The sequence below is a fragment of the Orycteropus afer genome, unplaced genomic scaffold, assembly GCF_000298275.1.
Source record: "Orycteropus afer afer isolate SDZICR_OR568_19922 unplaced genomic scaffold, OryAfe1.0 scaffold00229, whole genome shotgun sequence".
NCBI lineage: Eukaryota > Metazoa > Chordata > Mammalia > Tubulidentata > Orycteropodidae > Orycteropus > Orycteropus afer.
In genome coordinates this window covers 641,757-663,035 of record NW_006921816.1, presented here as the reverse complement: position 1 = coordinate 663,035, position 21,279 = coordinate 641,757, and the positions used below count along the sequence as shown (strand labels likewise).

General features: G+C 37.4%; 1 protein-coding gene across 1 annotated transcript in view; it reads right to left on the bottom strand.

The window, feature by feature from the left end:
* The window catches only part of METAP1 (methionyl aminopeptidase 1), a 136,633-nt gene that overhangs the window by 35,415 nt on the left and 79,939 nt on the right, over positions 1–21,279 (bottom strand). Inside the window, exons 5-7 of the mRNA XM_007948849.2 lie at positions 17,452–17,543; positions 16,472–16,555; positions 13,881–14,019 (exon numbers count right to left, since the gene is read on the bottom strand). Of these exons, the coding sequence (XP_007947040.1) occupies positions 13,881–14,019; positions 16,472–16,555; positions 17,452–17,543 (315 nt within the window). The remainder of the gene's footprint in view (positions 1–13,880; positions 14,020–16,471; positions 16,556–17,451; positions 17,544–21,279) is intronic.

Sequence of the window (21,279 nt, the reverse complement as noted above, 5' to 3'; positions counted from 1 at the left end):
ATTATCGAACAGTATCATTAATATCATACAAAGTAACGTTTTGTTGAAGATAATTCAAAAACAGTTGCAGTAGTATACTGACAGCGAACGTCCAGAAACACAAGCTGGATTCAGAAGAGAATGTGAAACAAGGGATATCATTGCTGATGTCAGATGGATCTTGGCTGAAGCAAAAAATACCGGAAAGATGTTTACTGTGGACTGGACTTACTATCAGACTGTGTGGATCATAACAGATTATGTATATCATTTTGAAGAACAGGAATTCCAGAACACTTAATTGTGCTCATGAAGAAACTGTACATAGACCAAGAGGCTGTCATTTGAACAGTACAAGGAGATACTGCATGGTTTAAAATCAGGAAGGGTGTACATCAAGGTTTTATCCTTTCATAATACTTATCCAATTGGTATGCTGAGCAAATAATCCAAGAGCTGGACTATATGAAGAAGAACACAGCATCAGGACTGGAGGAAGACTCATTAACAACCTGAGATATGCAGATGACAGAACCCAGGTTGTTGAAAGTGGAGATGACATGAAGTACTTACTGATGAAGATCAAAGACTACAGTTTGCAGTATCTATTACACTTCAACCTAACAAAAACAAAAATCCTCACAACTGGATCAATAACCCATATCACAATAAATGGAAAAAAAAACTGATGTTGCCAGGGATTTAGTTTTACTGGGACCCACTATCAACACCCATGGAAGCAGCAGTTGAGAAATCCAGCATCATAGTGCACTGGGCAGATCTGCTGGAAAGGCCTCTTCAAAGTGTTAAGAAAGCAAATACTTTACTTTGAAGACTAAGATGTGCCTAACCCAAGCCGTGGTATTTTCAATTGCTTCATCCCCATGTGAAAGCTGGACAGTGAATAAGGAAAACAGAAGAAAAGTTGATGCCTTTGAATTGTGGTGTTGGTGAATACTACTAAAAATACCATGGACTGCCAGAAGAATGAACAAATCTGTCCTGGAAGAAATGCAGCTGGAAGGTACCTTAGAAGCGAGCATGGCCACTCTTCATCTCACCTACTTTGGTCATGTTGTCAGAAGGGATGATTCCTTGGAGAAGGTTATCATGCTTGGTAAAGCAGAGGATGAGTGAAAATGGGTAAGACCGTCAACCAGATGGACTGACAGCTGCAACAATAGGCTCAAGCAAAGCAAGGATTGTGAGGGTGGTACAGGACTGGGCAGGATTTCGTTCTGTTATACACAGGATAGCTATGAGTTGGAGCCAACTTGTTGACACCTAACAACAATAAACAAGGTACTCATGCTTGAGTGAAAAATATTTTGCCCTTCATGTTTTTAAGTAAGAAATACATATATCAAGGAAAAATTGTTTTATAGAACAAAAAACACCAAACAAACATGGAATTACTGACAAGAATAAAAAAGGCGGGGATTCTATAAATATAGAATTTCTTGTATGTTAATGAAGTTAAGCTGGTACCAACCTCCCCTAGAATGTGGAAAATACAAGCTGTTAATTACGTGTAACACTCAGGGCAACCATAAAAAATATATATATATATAAAGGTATACACAAAAGGAAAAGGGATTCAAAAAGGTGCACTACAATGCATCAACAAAACATAACACAAAGACAAAGAAGGCTTAAGATACACCAAAAACAAATAACTTATGACAGAAGTCACTTCTTATTAGTAATTACCAAAAACAAAACCCAAACCCACCACCATCAAGTTAATTCCAACTCATAGCAATCCTTTAGGACAGAGTAGAACTGCTCCCTACAGTTTCCAAGGCTATAAATCTTTAAGGAAGCAGACTGTCTCATCTTTCTCCCAGGAAGTGGCTGGTAGGTTCGAACCCTCAACCTTTTGTTTAGCAGCCAGGTGCTACCAGAGTTGCTTCAGTAATTACAGTTAATACAAATAGACTAAATGCTTCAATCAAACAGCAGAAAGTGGCAGAAAGGATTAAAAAAAAAACATGATTCAACTACATGCTATTTAGAAGACACATACCTTAAACCCATGGACACAAGTAGGTTGAAAGTTAAAGGATGGAAAAATAATATTCCATGCAAATAACAACCAAAAGACACCTGGAATGCAATCTTAGCATTAGACAAGGTAGACTTTAAAACACAATATGTCAAGAGAGATAATAATGGCAATATATAGTGAAAAAAGGGTCAATTCATCAAAATTCAACCATCATAAATATACATGCACCCTACATCAGGGCACCTAAATATACAAAGCAAACACTGATAGAATTGAAGGAAGAAATAGATAGTACTATAATAATGGGTGGAGACTTCAATACACCACTTTCAATACTGGACAGAACATCTAGAAAGAAGATCAACAAGGCAACAGGGGCTTAAAAGGCACTATTAACCAATTAGACTTAACAGACATATATAGAACATCCCACCTAGGAGCTCTGGCAGCATAGTGCCTAAGGCACTTGACTGCTAACCAGAAGGCTGGCGGTTCAAACCCACCAGCCACTCCTCGGAAGGAAGATGGGGCAATCTACTTCCGTAGTGACACTGCCTCGGAAACCCAAGGAGGGGTCGCTATGAGTCGGGTCCGACTCGATGGCACATAACAACCACCACCACCACCTAGAAACAGCACTATATACGTTCTACTCAGTGAACATAGATAATTCTCTAAGATAGACCCCATTTTAAGTCACAAAGCAAGTCTTGAAAAATTGAAAAAGACAGAAATCATACAAAGTAATTTCTCTGACCTGAAAGGAGTGAAGCTAGATATCAGTAACAGAAAAAAAAAAAAAAACTGAAAAATACATAGGCATACAGAAACCAAACAATACACTAATAAACTACCATTGGGACAAGGAAGAAATTAAAAGAGAAATCACAAATTTTCTACAGCCAAGTAAAAATGAAACCACAACATAGCAAAACTTATGGGATACAGCAAAGGCAGTACTCAAAGGGAAACTGATAGTAATATGCCTACATGAACAAGTAAGAAAAATCTAACTTGAAAACTCCATGAACCAGATACAGGATAGCAAACTAAGAAAGGAAGTAACAAAGATCAGAGTAGAAATAAATGAAATAAAAAATAGAGAATCAATAAAACCAGAAGTTGGTTCTTTGAAAGGATCAGTAAAATTAACAAACCTTTAGCCAGACTGAGAAAAGATCCAAATAATCAAAATCAGAAATAAGAGAGGAGACATTACAACCAACCCGATAGAAATAAAGAGAAGTATGACAAAATATTAAAAATAACTATACAGCAACAAACTGGATAACCTGGATGAAATGGCTAAATCTTAGTAGCACACACCTACACAAACAGACTCAAGAGAAAAAAGAAAATTTCAAGCAGGGCTTTCAACTGGCTGAAAATGGTTTAATAATTAACATTATAAACAAGGGCCATGTATGCACTGCACAGAAACCAAATCTGTTGCCTGTGATGTTGTGATCCAAGTAGGAAACAAACAGCTGTGCCATGCTCAAAGATGGCAGCTGACTGCATTTCTTTGAATGTGTGCTGCTTTCTACAGTAATGTCAATAATATTGCTCCCCAAAAGCCCTGTCATAATCCTTTCTCTTGCCAGTTTCAGGAGCCTGATGAGGCAAACTGGATTACTGAACTGACAGTATAATAAAAAGCAACCACACATTAAAAGCAGTACAGTAGCCCACCATCTTTGAGGTGGGCACAACTGTTTGTTTTCTACTTGGGTTAAAACAGCACAGGCAACAGAACTGGTTGCTATGCAATGCATTATGTGATCCTTGTTTACAACAGCAATTACTGAATTGTTATGAACTGGTTTTAAGTTCTGGTCTCAATAGGCAACAAGTGAAGAGATCAAATCAGTGATCAAAACTAACCCAACAAAAACAAACTGTCCTGGACCAGAATTGCCACCAATACTGTTTAAACTCTTTCAAAGGATAGAAAAGGAAGGAATATTCCCTTCTCTATTCTACAAAGCAAACATAAACCTAATACCAAACCAGACAAAGATACCACAAGAAAAGAAAACTATAGGCCAGTATCTTTTATGAATACAGATGCACAAATCCTCAACCAAATACTAGCAAAGAGAATACAACAGCTTATGAGAAGAGTCATATACCATGACCAGGTAGTATATGAAAGTCAATCAATGTAATATATCACATCAATAGAACAAAGGAGAAGAACCCATGATCATATCTATGGACACAGAAAAATAATCTGATAAAATCCAACACCCTTTATTGATGAAAACCCAATAGAAGATAAGAACTGAAGGGAAATTTTTCAATACGAGATTCAGGGTATACATGAAAGGCCAATAGCCTACACTTTACTTGATGGAGAAAGACTGAGAGCCTTTCTCTTGAAATTAGGAAAAAATAATTATACTTCTATTCAATATTGTCTTAGAAGTCCTAACCCGAACAATACCACAAGAAAAAGAAATAAAAGATATCCAAATTGGAAAAGAAGCAAAATTGTCTCTCTTCACAGATTATATAATCCTATATATAGAAAATTGCACTTTGGAAGAGTATATATACTCTTCCAAAGCTAACAGAAGAATTTAGCAAACTTGCAGGGTACAAGGTCAACAAACAAAAATCAGTTGGGCTTCTGTATCTCTGCAATGAAAAAAATGAAAGGTAAATTAGAGAACAAATTCCATGTACAACAGCATCTAAGAGAGTAAAATACCTATCACATAACCAGGAGCAAAGAAAGAAAAGTGATCCCACAGAACGTGGAAATTATCGAACAATATCATTAATATCACACACAAATAAAATCTTGCTGAAGATGATTCAAAAAATGGTTGCAGGAGTATACTGACAGGGAACTTCCAGAAATGCAAGCTGGATTCAGAAGAGGATGTGGAACAAAGGTATCACTGCCGGTGTTAAGATGGATCTTGTCTGAAAGCAAAGAATACCAGAAAGATACTTACCTGTGCTTTATTGACTATGCAAAACCATTTGACTGTATGATCATAACAAATTATGGGTAACATTGAGAAGAATGGGAATTGCAGATCACTTAATTAGGCTTATGAGGAACCTTCACAAGGAGGCTGTCATTCGAACAGAACAAGGGGATACTGCATGATTTAAAATTAGGAAGACAGTGCATCAGAGTTGTACCTTTTCAACGTATTTATTCAATCTGTATGCTGAACAAATAATCCCAGAAGCTGGGCTATATGAACAAGAATGCAGCATGAGAATTGGAGGAAGAGTTATTAACAACCTGTGATATGCAGATGACAAGCCTTATGTGCTGAAAGTGAGGATGCCTTGAAGCACTTATTGATGAAGTTTAAAGACCACAGTCTGCAGTATGCATTACATCTCAATATAAAGAAACTGAAAATCCTTACAACTGGACCAATAAACAGCATCACAATAAATGGAGAAAAGATTGAAGTTGCTAAAAATTTCGTATTACTTGGTTCCACTATCAACATCAATGGAAGCAGCAGTCAAGAAATCAGATGACATATTGCACTGGGAAAATCTACTGCCCTCGTTCAAGTGCTCAAGAGCAAAGATGTCTCTTTGAAGACAAAGCTGTGCCTAACCCAAAACCAAAAAACCAAAACCAAACTCACTGCCGTCGAGTCGGATCCAACTCATAGTGACCCCTGCTTGGGTTTACGAGGGAGTATAACTACGGAAGTAGATTGCCCAATCTTCCTTCCGAGGAGTGGCTGGTGGGTTTGAACCGCCAGCCTTCTGGTTAGCAGTCAAGTGCCTTACTTAGGCACTATGGCACCAGAGCTCCCACCTAACCCAAGCCATGGTGTTTTCAAATGGCCTCATATGCATGTGAAAGTTGGACAATGAATAAGGGAGACCAAAGAAGACCTGATGCTTTTGAGTTGTGGTGTTGGTGAAGAACACTGGAAGAACCATGAACTGCCAGAAGAACTAACAAATCTGTCCTGGAAGAAGTACAGCTGGTATGCTCTTTGGACGTAGAACAGCCAGACTTTGTCTGACCTACTTTGGTTATGTTGTCAGAAGGGACCATTTCCTACAGAAGGATATCACGCTTGGTAAAGTGGAGGGTCAGTGAAAAAGGGAAAGCCCCTCAATGAGATGGACTGACACAGTGGCTGCAATGGTGGGCTCAAGTACAGCAAGGATTTGTGAGGCTGGAGCAGGATCAGGCAGTTTTCTGTTTTGCTGTACATAAGGGTTGTTACGAGTCAGAGCCAGCTCGATGGTACCTAACAAGAATATAACCAGGGACTGTAACACTTATACAATGAAAACTATAAAGCACTACTGAAAGAGATTAAAGAAGAGTTAAATAAATGGAAAGAAGTTCCATGCTCATGGATGGGACTATCCAAAACAATCTATAGATTCAACGCAATCCTAATGAAAATTCCAAAACCTTCTTTACAGAAATACCTCAATTTTATATGGAATGGCAAAAGGCTCCAAATAGCTAAAGCAATGTTGAAAGAGAAGAACAAAGTAGGGAGACTTACATTTTGTGATTAAAACACAGTGTATAGTTACAGTATTCAAAACAGGCTGGGACTGTTATAACAAAAGACACGTAGTTCAATGGAATACAACTGAGAGTCCAGAAATAAACCCACACATCCATATTCAACTGATTTTTCATGAGTGTGCTAAGTCCATTTGATGGGGAAAGAATAGTCTTTTCAATACATGATCTTGGAAAACTGTATTTCCACAGGCAAAAAAATGAAACGAGATCCTTGCCCCATACCATATACAAACATAAATTCAAAATGGATTAAGGACCTAAATGTACAAACAAAAACCATAAGATTCTTAGAAGAATAAACGGACAATGCTGTTTGTCCTCAAAGTGACATCTTTGCTCTTTAACACTAAAGAAATGTTTTATACCAGATTTACCTAATGCAACACATTTGATTTTTTGACTGGTGCTTCCATGGGCACTGACTGTGGATCCAAGTAAAATGAAATCCTTGACAACTTCAATCTTTTCTCCATTTATCATGATGTTGCTTATTGCTCTAGCTGTGAAGATTTTAGAACTACCATAGCAATTCCTCTGCTAGCATAGTGCCTAAGGTACTTGACTGCTAACCAGAAGGCTGGTGGTTCAAACCCACCAGCCACTCCTCGGAAGGAAGGTTGGGCAATCCTACTTCTGTAGTGATACTGCCTCAGAAACCCAAGGAGGGGTCGCTATGAGTCAGGGCCGACTCAACAGCACATAACAACAACAACAACATAGCAATTCCACTCCTAGGTACCTAAAAAGCTTAACAGCAGACTCAACACCAATAACCACTGCAGCACTATTCAACATAAATGTTCATCAATAGAGGAATGAATAAACAAAATGTGGTACATATATACAATGGAGTACTACTCATCTAGGAGGAGAAATGAAGTCTTTATACATGCTACAACATGGATGGAACTGGAAGACATTATACTGAGTGAAGTAAGTCAATCACAAAAGGACAAATCTGTATGACCTCATTTATATAAAGACAAGAAAACGCAAATGTATAGAGAGGAAAGTTTATTTGTGGTTATCAAAGGTGGTGGTGGTGGGGTTGGGGGGGGGTTTAACTGTGATGGAAAAATCAGTAAGTCAGTAAGTTATACCACAGAAAGCTGAATTGGCAAAAACTGTGTGATAGTAATATTTACAAAAGTGCCTGCAGAGGGACTCTATGCATCCTCTGTACTATACATGCTGATGGCTTCCCTCATCCTGGATGACTGTCTTTGTTTTGTCTTTGTCTTTTCTAAGGCTTAACAGAAGTATCTCTATTGAACCTGTTTGGATCTGGGGTCTCTGTCCCCCTATTACATTTGGTATAGGCTATGGCAGGATCCAAAAAAGCTCTGGTAGCACAGTGCCTAAGGCATCTGGCTGCTAACCAGAAGGCTGGTGGTTCAAACCCACCAGCCACTCCATGGAAGCAAAACTGGGCAATCTACTTCCGTAAAGATTTACTGCCTCGGAAACCCAATAGGGATTGCTATGAGTTGGAATTGACTCAACAGCAGATTTTGTTTTGTTTGTTATGGCAGGATCCAAAGTTGTTTTTCCTTATGGGATCCCTGGGAGTTGAGGACTGGCATAGGTGCCAAAGAAGGGGTTTCCTGAACTCCACCGTTGCCACAAACCCCAGGGAGCATGTGAGGTAAATGCTCTTGAACTCTGAGCCTGGTGTTTTGGTATGGCTCTCTGAGACCTGTATTAAGTTTCGCCGTTTACAGGTTTTCTTTTCCATGTGAGAACTTGTAGTACTTTCTTTCTGTTTGTTGAAGACAGTGTTTTAGCATCTCTAAAATTATTTGGTTGTATTTGAAGATTTACAAATTCAAGAGAAATTATATATGCTCTGGTAACGAAGGTTGGCAGGTCAAACCCACCAGCCACTCCTCAGAAGAAAGGTTGGGCAATCTATTTCTGTAGTGATACCGCCTCGGAAACCCAAGGAGGGGTTGCTATGAGTCGGATCTGACTCGATGGCACATAACAACAACAAACTGTGGCTTAGTAAGTTTTTCTTTGACTTTTTTTTTTCTTTTTCTTTTCTTTTCTCTTTCTCTACTCATCTCTTCCAAGGGTCTTGTTTTGTCCCCACTGGTGGCAGTGGTATGTGTTTCTGGTTCAGTCTCTTGCAAAAGGTAGTTTGTCTCTGCTGGTGGCGGCAGTATGACATTCAACACATACTGTTGCTTGGTAAGATGGAGAATTTCACTTCTAAAGATCAGGCTGGACCTCTCTCAAGTAACCCACTGGCTTACATAGGTAAGAATTAGAGGCTTCTTTACTGTTTTACACAGTAGATATTGGTATATGATTACCAAGGAATTCTTTAGAAAGTCAGTAGCCACTTTTGGGACAAGGGTTCTCAGACTAGTTCCGAGAGAGCTCTGGTAATTTTAAGATCGGTTGACCTAAGTGAAACAGCTAGAAATTATGTAGCTACTTGTGAATGTGTGTGTGATGCCTTGTTTTGTGTTATGCTCTTTTAAGAATGTTAATGTTATTGTTTATCATAAAATGGAAGATCCTAAGAAAAACCACAGGCAGAAACCTTTTAAGTTTGTTGTTTGAACTAATGTCAGAGACCAGTGAGTGTGGTTCTCACTCAAGGTGGCATCTACCTGGATGATATCTGTAGTGGGTCACCTAGAAAACTGGATGAGATTCTATCTTGAGGATTTTAGTTATACTCTAAAGAGAGCATTCAATCTGGGTGTCCTTTTTATCTTCCTCTGTGTGCTGTCATAATGTCATAAGGGTGCTCTAAGCCTCAGCTCCAAATAAAACCGCTTCTTCCAACTGTCTTAGGAATTAGGCTTAGCTACTCTAAGAAACTTTGATACAAACTGGTTCATTTGAAAAGTACACAGAAAAGAAGTAGTTTATTTTGATTGGTATAGGCCTTAAATTTTGACAAAGGCCTTAAAAAGAAGCAAATTAGGATAATACATATAATTTTTACCTCCAGATGGTATTATTAAATTAGATATTTCTTAAAGGAACTTGCTCAGATCTGGTCTAATGATAGATGCTTTTATGAATTAGGTAGTACTAATATTACAAAGAATTAATTAAATGAATTTATTTTGACAAAAGTTTGTGTTTATGACAAACTTGAAGGTGAAATCTTGCCAAACAGCTTAAGTTAAATATTACAGAATGTTGTTTTATTTATGGAAAATAATGTATCTTTAAGTGAAACTAGTAACCTGGTTATCTTTTGCCTTTAAACATGTAAATGAATTACTATGATCTAGGAGCTCTGGTAGCACAGTGCCTAAGCACTTGACTGCTAACCAGAAGGCTAGCGGTTCAAACCCACCAGCCACTCCTCGGAAGGAAGATGGGGCAATCTATTTCCATAGTGATGCTGCCTCGGAAACCCAAGGAGGGGTTGCTATGAGTCGGGTCCGACTCGACAGCACAAAACAACAATAATAACAACAATTCTTGTCTTTGAATGCAAGCCCAAGGTAGGGAGGGAAAGGCAAGATCAGGCTTCTCTGGCCATAGTCTGTCTCCTGAGTCATGCACCTCTTAAGGAAGCTTTTGAAGGACCCTTCCCAAATTAAGTATAGACTTTTCAGACAAAAGGGAATAAGGAAAAATGCTGTTTTACTATAATTTTGAGAAAATTGGATGGATCTCCATCAAGGGGAAAATACAGGATGATTCTCTCCATTGCGAGAGAACTTTCCAAAGCCAAAACAGAAATTACATCTGGAAAAGCCTGGGGAAATACTTCCACCTCAAGCCAGAGACTTGAAGTTATAGTCATGAATTAAGGTATTAAACGTTAAGATACATTTGTCACAGATTAAAGGAACTGAAGCACTCACTTGGACTTGAAATGCCACAGTGGGCAGAAGCAGACAAGTTTTTCCAAGATCATTGGGCTCTGTTTAAATCTTTATTGATTTTGAAGTTTCTTTATGTTGGTAACTTGGGTTTATATGACTGATAAGAACTGGCTAGATTTGCTGTATCTTTTCACATTTATTACTTTTGTCTTATATGCCTTTAGGTTCTGTAAACCAATAGCTTTCCTTTAGTGAATGAATGTTATTGGCATTATTGCTTTATGTCTAACCCTCATCATTTTTAAATAGTTTGTTCTATCACTTAAGTTTTATTAATTTGTGTAGGTAACCCTCTCCATGCGTTAACTGGGAAACTTTGTAATTTTCTCATTCGTATTTTAATCCATACTACTCACTGGGTTAGTGGTATTATTCACTCGCACACTCACTCACGCCATCAAGTCGGTTCTGACTCATAGCGACTCCCACTGGGTTTCCCAGGCAGTGATCTTTATGGAAGTATATTGCTTCATTAGGACTATCAAGTATTGTATGAAAGTTATTTCTATTGTAATTTCTTAGGAAGCTAATATGGTGCACATTAGGTGAGTCATATATACTGAAAATATATTTTATGTATGTACTTGAGTTCCCACTTTAAGCTCTGTAGCCTAACCACAGGTCAAGTAGTTATTCCAATATGGCACTGCTCCATACTTGCCCTCGTAAGATAGATGATCACTGAAGACTGGGAGCTACAGTAAAGCACGCTGATGAAATTAGATGATGCCTGGCTATCAAAAAAGGATAGTGCCGGGCGTCTTAAAAGCTTGTCCTAAAATAAGCAGCCGTCTAAAGAAGCCATCGAACAGTCCATGCAGCACAGGGAAGAGGTGACTGTCGTGAGAAAGTGGGAGGGGAGCTGTTGCATTGTGGTCAATGTCATGAGACAAAGTGTATGCGAACTGCTGTATGGAAAGTGAATTTGCTCTGTAAATTTTCACCCAAATCACAATTAAAAAAAAAAAAAAAAGCAGTCCATGCAGAAGAAAAACACCAACCTAAGTGTGATCAAAGGATTTTAAATAAAATCGATGATCAGAGGAGAGAATGTATTAGAGCTTAAATCGCAAAGCACTTGGGTTTGTAGAAGACAATGGTCTATAGTGGGAGCCCTAAATCCATTATGAGTCTTGACCTAAGAAAGTTCTTTCTGACCTTAAAAACCAACTTTGTGGTTATACATAGATAAGCTCCAGGACAAACCTAGAGAAAGGCAATTTTCACTCAGGAAGAGTATAGCTGAAAGTAAAATACACTCACACAAAGGACTACAGAACTTGTTTGAGTGTGTCCTTTTCTAATTTAAATTAAGGTTGGGGTCCTGGTATCATCTCATAGCCACAGCTCCCACTTGTAGTCACCCTGTGGCTATGATTCAGGTCGTATAGTTGTGAGTCCTATCTAGACCACCACCTAGCCAGATAGTCAAGGCCCAGAAAAAATCCTGTAACTCTTTGCTATCTTCAGTTACGTATGTATCCCAATCATGGTCCTTTCCCTGCTTCTGCACTCCTGCCTGCAACAGTGATGAATCAATCTGCCAACTATCATGATTTTGTGATGATTCCTTTTGCTTTCAATCATATACAATTAGCCCCATGGCCATGACTTAGCAGATCCCTTTCAGCCACTATGCTGGACACATGCGATGGTTTCCCTCATTCTAGATGATTGTCTTTGACCTAAGGCTCAATAATAGTATCTCTATTTAAAAAAAAAAAAGTAGCTGCCGAGGCTGCTTATGTACAATCAAAAATCTCATGGGATTTGGTTTCTTTGGAGGTTTAAGATCATACTTTCATGGAATATTCCAGTTAATTGGTCTAATAACATGCTCAGTGCTTCTGTTCTACCTTCCAAGTTCAATGCACTGTGCTGGGGTCTTAAAAGCTTGCAAGCACCCACCCAAGGCACAGCAATCACAACAACTGGTCTCTATTCACTTGGAACAACAGAGGAAGGAGAGTCAGGAACAAGAGGAGGATAAGGAATGTGTGGCTACTTGCCTCCATGAAAATTATCTCCTTTGCCATGAGACCAGAAAAAATGGACAGTGCCCATAGAAGAATAATGATCAAAAGGGGGAAAATGCAGAATAGAAGTTCAAATTTTCATGGACTCCAGATATTCCTGAGCCATGAAAGTTGAATGAACCCCTTAAACTACTGCCTTGAGACAATCTTTAAACCTTAAACCAAAGTATCCCCTGAAGTCTTCTTAAAACCAAACAGTAGTTTAGCTTGTCTACCTTGAGCATTATGCTCTTTTAATAACTATTCTATGGGAGGAAAAACGTGGAACAAAATTCAAAAACTCAATAAGGACCAGAATAACTGGTCAAATGGAGCCTGGTGAAATCCCCAATACTACGGTCCTGGGATACATTCTGGGCCTGGAATAAAACTCACTCCCAGGGGCTGGCTCTTAGCCCAATAGTAAACAAGATGTACAAGCAGACCACTCAACCCAGGATGACACACCCACATACTCTATGGAAATGCATCCCTTGGAGCAATCAACCATGGGGCACCAGAGGGGCAACATTCGCACAGAGGAAATGCAGGACACACAGGAGTGCATCACTATGAGGGGCACAGGGGGAGCAGAGGTTACTGGGCAGAGAGGGGAGGAGACTGGGTTAGGGTTGGGGATGGTAAATGGGGAGTGAATTAAATTAAAATTTAAAAAAAAGGAAAAGAGAAAAAAATAAAAACTATCTATCAAACTAACAGCAACTCAAATGATTTCATAAGATCCTTAAGCATCAATGAATTTATATTACTGAGGAGGAGTAACTCAGAAAAGGACAGTGATCATGGTTACAGAACTTGAAGAATATATTCAACGTCATTAAATGGTACATATAGAAACTTGGATTGGTGTATGTTCTCCTTGTATATTCTCAACAACAAAATACATAAAATTATCTTTCAAAACTTATAAATATGTACATATATTATATATATAAATAAAATTTAGCAGATCCTGCAGCTTCTTCTTTCTCTGCACTTCCAGCTTTAAAGGGAACTAAACTAGAGGTCCCTAAAGCCATTTTCTGAACTTGTTACACTAAAGGAAGGCACTACTATAGGATTTTTAGCTTTTCTCCTCCAAGTCTTCACATATTATTAAGGGTTTCTCTTTAACTCTAAGAATACCTACCCTGATCCATTCAAAACTATTAGCAGACTGGTGGAAAAAAAATTACACTTAAATCAAAATGACTTCCACATATGCTGACAACTTGGCATCTACATTTACCAATCATATATGAGATAATGTGCATTTAAAAAATGCATACTGTATCATATAGGTCAGTAAAAGCAATAGGCACAGAAATACTTTAAAAGTTCCTACAGAATTTTGACACTAAAGTTTACATATGAAAACACAAAAATGTAAGAAGCAAATCAAGAAAACATACTTCTTTTTATCAGACTCTTAAAACATTATTTCTTTGCTCATGGTGACAAAAGTTATTCTTATATATTCTTACCATTAACAATATCACCTTCCTGCAAGGGCCGTCTGTCTGGAATCCCATGACAAATAACTTCATTCACTGAGGTACAACAAGACTTTGGGAAATTATAATAATTCAGGGGAGAAGGATAACAATTTCTTGCAATACATGCCTAAAGTAAAGTAAAATACAGAGAAAAAAATTTAGAATATGCAAAAGAAAACATTTTTATGTAATTTTGTGAGTCTCATAAATCAGGTTTTTAATTTGAAAAATCTGTTGGAAAGAACTTGAAGAACTCTTTTAATATTTTATTTTAGAAATGACAGTGAATATAATCATAAACAGTATACACTAGGGTTTGTGTCAGTTGATTGTACTGACAAAGCAAATTCACATACTACAAATATATACAAATGTTACATAAGAAGGTTCTTTGAGTTTAGAATTAAAAATCCTTATGAAAAAGAAATCATATTTCAAGTAAATTTTAATAAGCTCTTTCAATGCAATTAAAATTTCTTATATAAAAACAAATCTATGTCCCTTTGGTTAAGAAATACATGTTGTTGTTAGGTGCCATCAAGTCAGTTCCAATACACAGTGACCCCACATACAACAGAATGCAACACTTCCTGGTCCTGTGCCATCCTCACAATTGTTGCTATGCTTGAGCCCATCATTGTAGCCACAGTGTCAATCCATCTCACTGAGGGTCTTTCTCTTTTTCACTGACCCTCTACTAGTTACAAAATGGTAAAGTACTTCCAGAGACATTCCAGAGACAATCACTTACATTCATGTGGAAGAACACAGAAACTCTATGAAACAGTCTGGTTTTCCATAACAAGTCTTATTTTACTTGGGTGTTTCCACAGTGGTAATCACAGCGTAAGAAACCCTGGCAGCACAGTGGTTAAGCACTTAGCAGCTAACCAAAAGGTGAGCAGCACAAACCAACTAGTGGCTCAATGGGAGAAAGATGTGGCAATCTGCTCACATAAAGATTACAACCCAGAAAACCCTACCCTATGAAGCACTCTGACTCCGTCCTACTAGGCTGCTACAAGTTGAAGTGAACTCAACAGCACACAAGAACAGCAGCAAACCACAGCATACAACAACAAATCACAGCACACATAATTTGTCTTTCAGTATTGCCACAAAGTCCTCAAGCTAATAATTTTTTAATGGCTGCATATAATACTATTTGTGGAATATACCATAATTTTACTGGCTATTCCAACAGTATTAGAAATTTAAATTAAGTTTCCTCAATTATAAAAAATATTACCACCAATAACATTGTGACTGTAGTTTTGCCTCATTTAATGCTTTTTTTCCATAGTAGTATAAATAGTTATTAAGGCCACACAAAATCAGACTGCCTGGATAAAAAATGCCAACCAACTCCGTAACTTACAAGTTATATAATCTTGAGCAAGTTAATTAGCCTCTTCAGTTTCCTTATCTATAAAATGGACATAATGTCTCTACTGCATGGGATTGTTGGGGATTAAATGAGTTGATGTAAAAGAAGGACTTAAAAGAGCACCTGGTACATAGCAATCGGTCAAAATGCTATTATTGTATGCAGTATATTTTACAATGACAACATACAGAACAATATTTGCAATCAAGAATCCCATATTAAACTTTATTTATAAACATTTTTATAGCTCAAGTCATACTGTCAAATTGCCTTTCAAAAGGGTTGTCCTCATTTACAATACCATCAATAAATAATAAAGTATCACTTTTACCATATCCACACAAGCATGTATATAAACATCTTTAAAACACACACTAATTTAGTAGGTATTTTTGCATTGTTTGCAAATGCATTGGTGGCGTAGTGCCTGAGGCATTTGACTGTTAACCAGAAGGCTGGTGGTTCAAACCCACCAGCCACTCCTCGGAAGGAAGACTGGGCAACGTACTTCCATAGAGATACTGCCTCAGAAACCCAAGAAGGGGTCACTATGAATCGGAACTGACTCGATGGCAGTGAGTTTTTGTTACCAGAACAGGTTTAATCATTTTTTCCATGTGTTTTATTAATTAGTTATATCTCTTCTTTTGTCAACACTCTAGTCAAATAATGTGTACACTTATCTACTACTCTTAAGGTCTCTCATTGATGGAATAGGCAATCTGTATAAAAGGATATCCCTATATCATATTTACTGCATATCTAGTCTGAGTTTTGACTTGTTTATCATGGATATGAAAAGGAAACTTTCCCCACACATTTGGCTGCGTAAGCTGCATGCATCCTCTTCTCATTTCAGAATATTTCATGTACAAAGAGACCATAGTGTGTTTTACATAAAACACTGGTAAAACTAATCATTTTATTAAAAAACTAAAACGCTTATGAAATTTGAGATTTTTAGAAACAAGATATTAACTTCATCTCAGAGTTCAATATCACAGATATTTAAAAATGGGAATTATGACTTGAATGTTTTCCATATTTGAAACAAAACAAAAATTTCCTTTGAAAATAGCTTAGTGAAGTTATTTTAGACTTTCATAGTTTAAGTCTACTTTATTTTTTAGAATTCTGAAATAGCTAATAATGTGAAAAATTATTTCAAAGTATGAAGGTCCAGTTTTCTCACCAAGTGTACAGCATGATCTATTTCTTCAGTAGTTACACCTGGTTGAATCATCCCAGCAGCAACGTCCAAAACTTCTCTAGCCAGCTGTAAGAGAAAGACACTTAATATATCCAGAAAAAATGAATACAGAAATCTGCACCCTTTTTATTCTCTTAGACTTTACAGAAGATTGGGAAAATGAATCTACCCTGGAATAGTACCACCCAGAATTTTCATTTTCAAAACATCTGTATCTGTAAAAACCTATCTATCTATCTACCTAATTGGGCTTAATAAAGTAAGCTTTGCTGATTGCTATGTGAAAATGTATGTTTGAAGCAATCTAAGCAAAAATCAACTGAAAGAGGTTGAGTCTTCTCACATTTCTACAATGAAGGGTGAAGGAAATAAAAGGAGAGATTAATGAATTTCCTCGAATAATCACAGCAAATAAGTGAAAAAGAATATAAAGTCCTCAAGACTATCAAAGAAAACTAGTATCAAATCACTTTTAAATTATTACATGAAAACATTAAGGATTATTTCTAAATGACAACATTACATATACCAATTGTTTTGCCTTGAAAAAATAAAAACGTTATTTCAGCTTATATGTACCAGCCGTGGCTACACACTTCACAGGTATTTCACAAGACTTTTAACCAAACCCTGTACAACTATTAAACTTTATCCCATGTTATAATGACTTGTGAGAATAAAATGACAAAATATCACAAAAAATATGGTTCTTTAAAAAAATACAAGGGGTTAAAAAAAAAAACCTGTCAACTAAATATAGATTACCTGCCATATAAATTTTCAAATAGGCTATTTGAGATCAACTGTTGCATAAAATTACATACCAACAATTTAATGAAAATTATGACTAGTCATATTCTTACAATATAACATCTGAGACCTTTATAAATCAGCAAATGATTGAGTTCCTGTCTAATGCCTGCTTAAGTACGTCCTACCCCATGGGAAAAAATAACTCTTACCCTACATACAAGTCGCATCCCTTCTATATCTTCAGATGAGAGTAATTTAATTTGTGAAGTACCTTTAAGAGCCTGTTCAGATTCAGACATTCCTGAAATGGAAAATCAGTAAGTAAAACCAAAATGAACAGAAAAGATATAAAATTTATTAGCATAATTATATGACTGGTGATATACTAATAGTCAAGTCTCACTATTCCAAGCAACTGTATTTGGGAGGGCACAAGACAGATTCTTTTCCTAATTTTTTCAACAGGAGAAGAAAAGCTGCTAATAAAGCATACTGAAGGAAGATTTCTAAAGACCAAAATACTTAGATCTATTTAGTATTGTTGTTGTTGTTGTTATGTGCTGTCAAGTCAGCCCTGACTCATAGCGACCCCTCCTTGGGTTTCCGAGGCAGTATCACTACGGAAGTAGGATTGCCCAACCTTCCTTCCGAGGAGTGGCTGTATTTAGTATTAGGAAAACTATATGCCATATGTTGTTGTTATGTGCTGTGGAAATGGACTCGACTCATAGCAATCCCTCCTTGGGTTTCAGAGGCAGTATCACTATGGAAGTAGATTGCTCAACCTTCCTTCCAAGGAGTGGTTGGTGGGTTTGAACCGCCAGCCTTCTGGTTAGCAGTCAAGTGCCATAGGCTCTACGCTACCAGAGCTCCCATATTCCATATAGTACTCACCATATGCCAGGTAGTGTGCTGAATAAATGATTCATACTTCAATAGTGGCATATAATTTACAAAGGGTTTTCATAATCATCATCTTAAGAAGCAATGATATACCAACAATTAATGAATCAATTACACTTTATTTTTTGAAAAGGAACCTAAGTCATTATTTTTCAAATTGCAGTTTGTGACCCCTTGTTGTTGTTGTTGTTGTTATGTGCCGTCGAGTCGGCCCCGACTCATAGCGACCCCTCCTTGGGTTTCCGAGGCAGTATCACTACGGAAGTAGGATTGCCCAACCTTCCTTCCGAGGAGTGGCTGGTGGGTTTGAACCGCCAGCCGTCTGGTTAGCAGGCAAGTGTCTTAGCCACTATGCTACCAGAGCTCCTTTGTGACCCCTTAGTAGGACTATAACTAACATTTTTTAAAAAGTAAATAAACGAAATACAAAATATTAAGAGTGTATCATTAATGATAGGGTTAATTATTGTTGTGAAGTGCTTGTTACATTCATTTACATGTACATTTACACAGATCATGATATAAATTTGTCAGTTACAGCCAAAAAAAATGAAAAATACTGCCACCTATGAATCTTTACTGATACAATTAGTCTATTTCAAGTTATATTTAAAAATAATAAAGCCAGTATAACAATTATTCTAACATCTGGCAAAAATAAAAAATCATCAACTAATCTCATTTATATGTACTGCTACAAAACTCTAAATAATATATTACTAAACAGAATCTAAAAAAGGTATATAAAACACCTGACTTAAGTGAGATTCATACTACTAAGGCAAAGATAATTCAACATTAACAAATTTATTAATGTAATTCAACATAGTCATAAAGAAGGAAAAACAAATTATTGCCTTAAAGGAAAGGTAATTCTGATAGCATGGCCAGGTACCACCTCAACATGATAAATACAGGTCTCAAGCCAAACATCATGAGATGCCCACCATCAGCACTAAAAACACTTGTCTGGCAGTACTAGTAGATGCCAACTAAACAAGAGAAAAAAAAATGATGCATAAAGCTGGGAAGAAAAGGACAAAATATTTATCAATTTCAGATTGATTATATATCCCTAGTATAAGAGAATCACCTGGAAAAATGATTAAAAGTAAGAATCCAAGAAAGTAAATATATCAAAAAGTAATTTTCACATATGCAAGTAAACTTGGGAGCTCTAGTAGCATAGTGCCTAAGGCACTTGACTGCTAACCAGAAGGTTGGCGGTTCAAACCCACCAGCCACTCCTCTGAAGGTAGGTTGGGCAATCTACTTCCGTAGTGATACTACCTCGGCAACCCAAGGAGGGGTCGCTATGGGTCGGGTCCGACTTGACGACGGCACATAACAACAACAACAGGAAGTAAACTTGAATAGTAAAACATTCTATTCTTGGATACAAATATTCAACATTAGAAAGGTGTCAATTCTTCCCAAATACTATCTGTTATGGACTGAACTGGGTCCCCTGGTGGGGGGAAAGGGGGAACAAAACCACTGTCATTGAGTCAGTTGTGAATTTTTACAGAAGTAAATTAAATTGCCTTACCTTAGAAGCAATAGTGCCTAAGGCATTTGACTGCTAACAAGAAGGCTGGGGGTTCAAACTCACCAGCCATTCCTCAGAAGGAAGATTGGGCAATCTACTGCCTCAGATACTGCCATAGATAGATACTGCCTCAGAAACCCAAGGAAGGGGTCGCTATGAGTCAGATCCAACTTGACGGCAGTGAGTTTGGTTTTATTTTTTATTTTTTTTTTTGAACCGCCAACCTTACAGTTAGCACCCAAATGCCCTACGTACTATACCACCAGAGCTTCTCTAGAAATATGTGTTATAAATCCTAACCTCCATGCTTTGTGGTTGTAATCCCATTTGAGATGGGTTGCTTTTGTTATGTTAATTTGGCAGGATTAGTGTAGGATGTATGTTGAGTCAATCTTTTTTGAGACATAAAAGTGATAAACCAAGCTGATTAGGGAGAGAGAAACAAACAGAAATCAAAGGAGAGAGATGCCAAGTCACATGAAGATCATCCAGGAGCCAAAGCTCAAAAAGAAACAAGTGCTTTCCTCTCTAGGGCCCACGTAGACAGAAGACTTCCCCCAGAGCTGGCACCCTTCGACTTCGAGCCTCCTAAAGTGTGAGAAAATGAATATTTTTAAAGCCACCCATTTGTGGCATTTCTGTTATAATAGTTCCAGATAATGAAGATACTATTCTAATAACACTTGGGGGTGGGGGGTGGGGGGGGAACCAGACAATTTGTAAATTTCACATCAAAAAACAAACATGTAAGAATAGCCAGGAAAATTCTGAAAAAGAGGAAAGGTGGGGCCACAAGGCCTACCAAATATTAAAACATTACAGAGTTGTAACAATTAACAGTTTGGCAGTGGTGTACGATTAGATAAACAGGGAGCTCTGGTAGCATAGTGCCTAAGGCACTTGACTGCTAACCAGAAGGCTGGCGGTTCAAACCCACCAGCCACTCCCTGGAAGGAAGGCTGGGCAATCTACTTCCGAAGTGATACTGCCTCAGCACCCCAAGGAGGGGTCGCTATGAGTGGGGGCCGACTCAACAGCATATAACAACAACAATAAAATAGAACAGAATTCAAAAACAGACCCAAAGACACATGAAAATTTATTATAATGATATAGGTTGCATGTCAAATCACAAAGTAAAAGACTGATTTTTAAAATATGTAACTGGTCATGTTCTAGGGAAAAAAATAAAGTTGCATCCTTATTAGTTCTTAACCAAATAAACTTCACATTAGGTCTAAACAATTTACTACACACCCCAAAAAAGATTGGAACCATAAGAATACTGGAAAACAAGAGAAAATATTTTCATAAACTTCAAGTAAAAAGACTATTTTTCTATGTCATAAAACCATGCAGACCTTGATAAATTTTAAGATAAAAGAATGTTAAAAGTTTATCATGACATATATATACTCATGTTTATTGCAGCACTATTTGTTGTTGTTGTTGTTGTTAAGTGCCGTCGAGTCGTTTCCAACTCATAGCGACCCCATGCACAGCAGAACGAAACACTGCCCGATCTCATGCCAGCCCCACAATCCCTGCAATACTTGAGCCCATCATCGCAGCCACTGTATCAATC